General features: G+C 44.2%; 1 protein-coding gene across 1 annotated transcript; it reads right to left on the bottom strand.

The window, feature by feature from the left end:
• Nucleotides 1–304: 304 nt before the first annotated feature.
• metrn (meteorin, glial cell differentiation regulator) lies at nt 305–6,967 on the bottom strand. Its single transcript, XM_030078624.1, has 4 exons — nt 6,670–6,967; nt 5,429–5,862; nt 3,634–3,693; nt 305–2,440 (listed from the first exon to the last, which is right to left on the bottom strand). The coding sequence occupies exons 1-4, from the start codon at nt 6,774–6,776 to the stop codon at nt 2,127–2,129; spliced, it is 915 nt and encodes a 304-aa protein (XP_029934484.1). The 5' UTR covers nt 6,777–6,967; the 3' UTR covers nt 305–2,126.
• Nucleotides 6,968–8,206: the final 1,239 nt, after the last annotated feature.

Raw genomic sequence — 8,206 nt, 5'->3', positions numbered from 1 at the left:
ATGGGCACTTGAGGTGACTTATGTCTGAGAAAAAGTTTGGAATGGTAAAAGGCTTTGTGCCAACATTCCCAAATGTAGTTTTAACAGTGTAAAGAGAGAGGATTGGACTGTGAGTATATCAGTAATCCAGCTGTGTTACATTAATAGAGCGTGGAATTGCAACGTGTTTATACTGAGTAAAAATTTATTTCTCTAATGAAGTGTTGAGAAAAACGTCCATAAACATCAGCATTCATATCATATGTTTTAATTGAACAAACATAAAAACATTCCACAACACTGAGACTTTTTTTTTCTCCATACGTTTTTTGAAGGTGTTGTTTCTAAAATTTCTTATTTACATATTTACATTCACATTGGTATTGACATAAATTCACATAAAAACAAGACAAACAGCAACATGGCAGTGTACAGCACTTGAAACATACCGCTCCAGCACATCATTGTAATTTGGTATGAACCCCTCCACTTGTTGATATAGTGCACATCAGATATGAAAAACAGAATTTCTACACTAAATGCATATGTTGTGTTTCTCGTGAGCTAGCCTTGTCCAGTGTGAGCACTTGTTCTTTCAAAAGCTGGCTTCAGGATTTTCTTGTAACAATGAACATAGGCCTGACTGCAGCCATAGTAATTAATACGTTTCAGAAATCGGACTTCTTGCCCTATGTTCCTCCAACTTCAATACCACCTTTACAGCACACAGCATAATACCTCTGGACTTCTGTTAAGAATGGCTGTTGTCAACAGTTTTATTAACGTGACTGATTATTTACATGTGAAATATAATCTTGTTTTATAACACAACATGAAATAGCTTATTGATTTTTATTTTCTATTTATGCACTTCTTGAAACACAATTGGTAAATCTTTGCATCAACGTCAGCACACAGCATGGAAAAACTTGACAACAGACAACTTATAACTGCTGCAAGTGGAAATCCAAATTCAAAACTAGTCATGTTTAAAGTCAAAGACAGTCTAATCAATCCAAATTTTGCAGAAATACCACATGGCTATTGCAATAAAAGCAAATGTGTGATAGTGTATCTTACACAGTGGTGACTTTATGTGACCAGTGGTCTAGATATCATGGAAATCTTGTTTATACAGGGTTGTGAGAAGCAGTGTCTCCCTGTGTCTACTTTTAGAAACAAAATCTCAGAGTTGGCTAGAATATGAAAGTGCTTTCAGCACCAGTTTGAGCTGTGTGACATGCTCGTGTAGCCTTAGCTTGGCATTACTATGTGCTCTATCTGTACATATATTAACTTCTCATTTGCTCCTCTATGCTACATATAGATGCTTTTCATTTGGTTTTCAGTGCTTGCAGCATCACACTTTCCAGATCATTCCCTTTCCCATACCAGTGCAAATAGTTTATTTCAAAATTTCTTTTTATAAGGACCTTACATAATCTCCTAAAAAACAGCAACACTGAGAAGGGCCCTGGTAAATTTGTAATTACCAAAACCTGGCACTGAACTTAATTCCCTCTTGCTGTTTAACTGCTAAAAAGGAAGGCCAAACATTATTTTAAAAAACAACACTGTGGAAAAAAGGTGGTCATTTTGTAGCATTGGACCATGATAACACCTGCCTTGAGGTTGAATACTAAGAAATGAGCTAAGAGACAATACCCTCTCAACAGAACTTTTCAGACATTTTCCTGAGTTTCACAGAAATGACACCCAATAGCCCTGAATTAATGGCTTGAATTAATTTGCCTCGAATTGAAAGCTTTTAAAGAAAATTGTTCTGAACCAGCAAAATGGCATCAGTGTGGAAATAAAAACCCTGTCCAATGCCAAATGCTTATAATCTCCTCTTCAGCTGCGTCCCTCATGTGACATCTCCATCGGGTCTTTCCGACCTGGTGACTGCATATTGCACTGGGAATGGTGTTGCAAAAAAGTCCATGTGGACCCCTCAGTCCTTTGGGAAGACTGTATCAATTGGCACCACCATAGCTACATTGGCCAGCACTCGCACACCATGGCTTCTTCCTAAACCCTTCTCTGGGACATTTGGGGGCCCAGGACGGGTATGGAACAGGGCTGAGCTTGGCTTGGCTGTCAGCCTCGATTCAGTACTGTTGGAAGCTGCTGGAAGGTTTTTCAGCTCAGTCTACAGCCAGTTCGCAGGGTATCTGTTGGGCCTCTTTGGCCATGTTGTAGGCCCGCTGGAAGTCCTTGTATCGGGGGGCACAGCCCAACCAGGCCTCCCCGAAGTGCACCCGGCCAGTGAAGAGGAAGCTGCCCGGCCCTGGTTTGACGCCACATTGCAGCAGCGTCCTGATCTCACCCTGGCTGGTCAGGCGGCTGTTTCCAGTGAACAGAGCGTACTTCTGGCGAAACACCCGGGTGGCGCTGACCTTGATCACTGCTGCTCGAAGGTTCTCGTCTTCCTCCACTGACCGAATGTTACCACGCACAACTGTGTAGAAAAAAACAAGACAAAACATTTAGCTTAATTTCTAGTACCTCAAATTCTTGCCTCTATCACCAATACATAAAAGTTTTTGATGGTAATTTTGTACAGTTGTACTGCATTGTTGAGTATCAATATACTGATATTATATGAATGCTGTGATATGAGACTAGAGTTGTAAAGGTTCTGAAACTAAACAGTGTGTGTGTGTAGGGTGGAGTGGGGGTTGAATGAAACTTGTTTCTCATGTATTTATTTATTTGTATACTTAGATAATTCATGCAAAGTTAATATATAAAGTTAATCAATCATCACTCTTTAATTTAATGTTCTTTAATGTCCTTTTCGGATATTGCAATATGGTCATATGCTCTAAGTGTTGTCTTCTCCTGGTTTTAAAGGCTGCACTACATTTAAAGGATTCTTAAAAAAAAAAACAAAAAAAACGCTGGAGTACAAAAATCTTCAGTCATCTCCACAGTATGGCCATGTTATTGGCATAAAAGTTTTCATTCAAAGATATTGTGATATTTGGTTTTGTCCATATCGGCCACTGTTGTTTTCAACAGACAAGAGTTTGTAAGACTGTGGGTGAAACAGACCACTTTAGCAGGACTATCTGAAGTCATAAAGTAGGACAAGATGTGGTTTCTAGAGGCTATGTGTTGATTTGTAAAAGGGGGATGGGGAAGCGAGGCTGTTCACTAATCCTTCTAACTTTTGTTGCCAGTTAAAATGCCACTCGGCCCCATTACAGCTCAATCAGAGGCACACAGATTAGTCCACTGCTCCTTCTCTAGGGGGGCGATGTTAGGATTAGTCCACTGCAGGGCCTTCAGGAGGGACCGAAAGGAGTGTGTGTGTGGTGGTGGAAGGGACTGCTGTTTCACCTTTAACCTTTGCACATATTAATAAGTTTTGAGGAAAGAGGATTTGGAGGCATTGGGGTGCCCTGCCTTTAAGTCAATTCGACACAACCGATTTGTAGATCCTGAGACAGAATCATTACTTTCTATGGCTGCGCTGCAAAGACTTGTTGCCATTTGGTGGCCCAGTAAAATATGTTAATCCTGGATTCATTTGGGAGGAAAATTCTGAGTGACACTAACATTTCATTCTTGGTCTTTGCTGTGTTTTTTTGGGAGGGGGTGGGGAGTTGTCTAGGCAAGCCAGACAAGGGCTGCAAGAAGGTAACTCACCGAAATCGCTGGTGCAGACGGCCATTAGAATCTCTGTGTTGTTGCAGGGTCTGCAGGCATCTGGAGAGACGAGGGAAGATAAGAAGGAAGGGATAAAGAGAGAGAAAAAAGACAGGGAGTCAGTTGGTGACCTTATGTAACAGTCTAAACTATGTTAGAAGACACCTATATGCTAATACACTGAGCCCTTGGAAATCAAAGGCCTCATTTCTGTTGAAAATGCAGAGGGATACAAGCTTACGATCAAATGCACAGAGGACGTGAGATGTGACTATCCAGACTTAGAGCGCTGTGCAAAGACACGCAACAAGGGAGAGACCAACCACTGCGTTCTAACAGACAGCTGCTACTTTTACGGTTGGGAGAGGAGGACCAGTGAAGCTTTAAGGTGTTAAGGCTCCTCCAACCCAGACAATTTAAAGGCCAAATGAAACTTCCCCCCTAAAGCCTTCTAGGGTGTCCACAGTCACACCTCATCAAAGCCTGCTAGACAGGGGCCAAGGAGAGGGAGGAGGACTTCAAAGATTGTAAAAGGCTGGTATTCCAATTCTCAGAAGGTACTTCCTTCCTACTGAAGCCTGATAACTTCATTTACAGCTTTTAATCATTTAAAAAAAAAAAAAAAAAACGGTGGACCCTTCCTGAGATTCCTAAAAGGATCTGCAGATGGCCACGAGAAAAGCCTGAAACCAAACCACCAAAGCCTTTGCTGTTTGCATTGACTAAACTGTGGGGGGAAAACATTCTGGCATTTTTTAAAGTTCTCGTGTCCTTGTGGCTTCAGTGGAGGCCCCCTTGCCCACCCCACACATTCTCCTCCTTGGTAAAAACCTCCTGATAAATGAGATTCCTTCCTCTCTAGTCCATGGCAAACCTCCCCCACGCCTAATCAGTTTTTATGTGTGTGTGTGTGTGTGTGTGTGAGAGAGAGAGTGATGGTGGTGGGGGGAGAAATACTCCTACAGACAAGTCTCCCCACAGAGGGGCAGCTCAACAAAAGAGGGGAGCATCTCAGCTGGGCAGAGGCCTCCCTGTCGCCTAGGCGACGGCAGTAATCCCAGAATACTCATGCGGCACCCATTGAAAGCGCTCTGGACTCTGGAGAAGGCCCCACATACTGGGCTTTTGTCCCCCTCCTCCCCGCTAACCCCTCTCTCCTTCTCCTTCAAATCGAAGCCAGCGGACTCGTTCTGCACGCCTCTGGGGGAAAGTTTGGCCACTTCCTCCTCCGCACTCTGCCTGGACCACGGAAAGCCCAACCCCCCCCCCCACCGATACAAGCCTGTTTGGAATTATGAATCATTCTGAGGGGAGATTTCAGGGAATATAATATCACCACTGTCAGATGAAAACCTTGCATCTCCAAAAGACTAACCGTTCAGCAGGATCCCTGTTTTTAGCTTGGTGATGGTGCAGTTTGACATTATCCAGTGGGATTTTAAAAGTTTTATGAGACCAAGAGGTCAGACAGTGTGCTCAACCCAAGGATGATAAACCTTCATTTTAAGTGAAAACACAAAACACCACAATTGGAGCTGAGAGTTTTTCACATGACCACAACAATATGCTTCATTGTTCCATGAGAGTAAACGAGTGAACTGAGATTTGAGGTGCGGCAGTGAAGACACAACTTTCTCAGGGCTTACTTTGTGTTTTACTTGTTATGAAGACCTGAACTAAAGTGACAAACAACGTAACAACACTTGATTGTGTGCCATTGTACTTGACCACAAATGGCTCCCAAAGAATTGAACCACAAACCAACATGGCTGACAAATTTCCCCCACTGACTCACCTTCACTGCTGATCGGGCTGGAGTCGAGTGACAGCCGGGCGGTCCAATCCCCTCTCAGCTCATAGCGAAAGGAGGCGATGCGGCGGCTGATGTCCTGGTGGGGCGTGGCCTGCAGGAACAGGGCCACCCTCTCCCCGGGGAGCCGGCTGAAGCAGCGGACCCTCGGTGGTGGGGAGGACTCTAGACGGTCCCCCACCAGGAGCTCCAGGACGCCGTCTCTCTCCAGGTAGAGCTGGGCTCCGTGGAACTGCTCCGAAGGCTTGACGCAGGCCGTGATGAGGCCCGAGCTGCTGCCGCCCGGCCCCACCGCCGCAGAGGGCAGGCGGGGTGAGAGGGTGAGGCGCAGGGCCCCTTTGGGATACAGCCAGTCCAGGGTGCCCTCAGAGCAGTGGAGGGAGATTTGCTCCACACTGCCCTGCTGCTGGGACAAACCACTGCAGGAGGGAAGAGAGGGAAGGAGAGAGGAGGACAAGGTTACACAAACATTTTCATTTTTTCACAGATCTCTGGCCTCCAAGCCGCCTGGAGTCGTCACCATAATTTAGGCTGGAAATCCAGAGTCAGTGCCATACCATCAGTGGGAGGTGGTGATATTTTTCTGAACTGAAATCACTGGTCATAGAAGGATGTGTGGTTTGGGCTGGTGTTGCATGTGGGCACTGCAAACAGGCAGTTTACATCAAAGATTTCTAAATGTAGAGACCCAATCATGACTATTAAAAAAAAAACTACATTAGGCTGCAAACATTTAGATACGCTAAGAGAGAGAAGGCGCCGCCTACTGGCCGCTGTGTGCAGCCAGGGGTCCCTCGTAGCATCCACCAGGCGCAAGTCATGTAGCAAATAAAATGTTTTTAAATCCACTGTGGTGATTTTAACCGTGCAATTAAATATAGCTATATGCATTCAATCAATATATCAGCAACCACATCCACAGTGTGTTTGGTCTGTGCATCATGATTTATTGGAGACTCCTGTGTGTCTGGACCGTCCATGCCTCCTGCACACAGCCCGGAGGCGCAATCGCAGCAGAGCACCAGAAACATTTTAATTGCGCCCTAATGACAAGCCTCAACTTGTTTAATACAGATACGCATTGTCCTTTATTATCAGCAAAATACAAGAAGCATCTGCTGCATCGCTCAGCAGCAGATGGAGCTTTTGCAGCGCCTTCACACGTGATGCATTATGGACAAATACAATTTTTTTTTAAAAAAGTAAATGCAATATGAAATACTTGCCTGCCTCTCCAGCTGCACTGGTCCTCTGAATAATTTGAGAGAGCCAAGTCAAAAATGGCAAAAAGTAAAATCCAAATGTTGTAAATCCAAACCCCCAAACCAGGCATTTTCGATGGTGGATAAAGCAAAAAAACGTGGGATGAAGAATTATTCCAAATATGCGGTCTCCTAAACCTCTGCAAGTCAAATTCCTCTAGAAATCAAATGTTATTCTATCCTTAATAACCTCCATAGTTTAGTATCCTCTTACCCTGACTGATTAGATAAGAGAACACTGCTAAAGTCACTCTGTCCCCCCGCAGCCCTCCACACTGATGTGCGGGGAGCTCGGAGCGCTCTCAAGTTATTCCCCTTAGAAAAACTTCAGCGACCAATCACAGGCCGAGAGGCGAAACTTTAAACCACTCACGACGGAGGGGGAGGGGCGTCTGACCTATTGAACAGTCTAACAGTATGCAAGGATAAACCAAGTTAGAAATAGGCAGTTCACCATTGTGTTAGACTAGACATGCCTGCATAGCCAATACTAATTAAGCACTCAAACGTTGAGTGAGTTTACACAGACTTCCAGCGTCAGTACTTCAGAATTAAGTACATTTACTGAGCTGAACACTCATTTTGGAGGGCAGAATAGGCACTGAAGAGACCAATCTGCAGACAACGCATTGTTTTTCATGTTACAGTTGAGCTGAAATAGATCAGGTTTCAAAATGTCCCTCCATCAGTTTAACCAGACCCACTGTCTGAGGTTAAAATGACAAGGAAGAAGTTGTGGTGATCATATTTGCCCCATTAAACTGATACCTTGTGGACATTTCTCCCAGACTTCTAAATCCATCAGCTTTTGTAGTGTTAAAAAACATTATTATCAGAGATTCATGGTGAAGATTTTCATTAATTCAATTAGCCAAGTTTAAATCTGTTTTTATTTGCAACATTTCACATTTTCTGGCAGTATGACACTTCTTTTGCTAAAATGCATTCCCCAGCAGGATCACATGCTGAAAAAAATAGTCTGTGTTAAAGGTTTCCATATTCAGAGCAACATATTTGATGATGATGATGATGATGATGATGATGGTGATGGTGGTGGTGGTGAAGAAGAGTTTGTCCCCACTGGTAGTTGTGCCCTCTGCTCTTTACCCTGCTGAGCTTCTCTTTCATGTTGTGGTATTTAGAACCAAATCAAATATTCTTTTGTGCTGACGCTGCCATCCATCTCCTCGAGCCCAACGCTGACTTTCAGTGTACGTGTGTGTATGTGTGCGTGAGTGATTTGTGTCTGCGCGCATGTGCGTGTTTGCACATGTGTGCATGCGTGTGTGCGCGATGAAAGAGCAGGCACGGCCCTCCGATGGAGTTATGACAAGGCCTCAGAGGAGCACAAAGGCACATGTGCAGAAATCCAGCTGCTTTATTGTCTCCTGCAGGACGGAGCTTTGTTCTGCCCGGGGCATTTCAAAGCAGCAGAGTTTAAAGGGAAGAGTGGCAGGGGGTGACTGAGTCAAAGAAAAATGAATACATTAATGCCTAAACT

Source organism: Myripristis murdjan, chromosome 19 (assembly GCF_902150065.1).
Source record: "Myripristis murdjan chromosome 19, fMyrMur1.1, whole genome shotgun sequence".
In the NCBI taxonomy this organism is placed as follows: Eukaryota; Metazoa; Chordata; class Actinopteri; order Holocentriformes; family Holocentridae; genus Myripristis; species Myripristis murdjan.
Note: the sequence above shows the minus strand (reverse complement) of the source record. Positions and strands in the feature narration are given on the sequence as shown.

What these genes read in the sequence shown, in the direction of transcription:
- metrn (XM_030078624.1), bottom strand. Translation starts at nt 6,776, where the DNA reads ATGCCTGGTTTGGGGGTTTGGATTTACAACATTTGGATTTTACTTTTT. An exon ending in CAGCCCGATCAGCAGTGAAG is followed by an intron (nt 3,694 to 5,428) that starts GTGAGTCAGTGG and finishes TCGTCTCTCCAG; the next exon opens with ATGCCTGCAGACCCTGCAAC. An exon ending in CGTCTGCACCAGCGATTTCG is followed by an intron (nt 2,441 to 3,633) that starts GTGAGTTACCTT and finishes TTTTCTACACAG; the next exon opens with TTGTGCGTGGTAACATTCGG.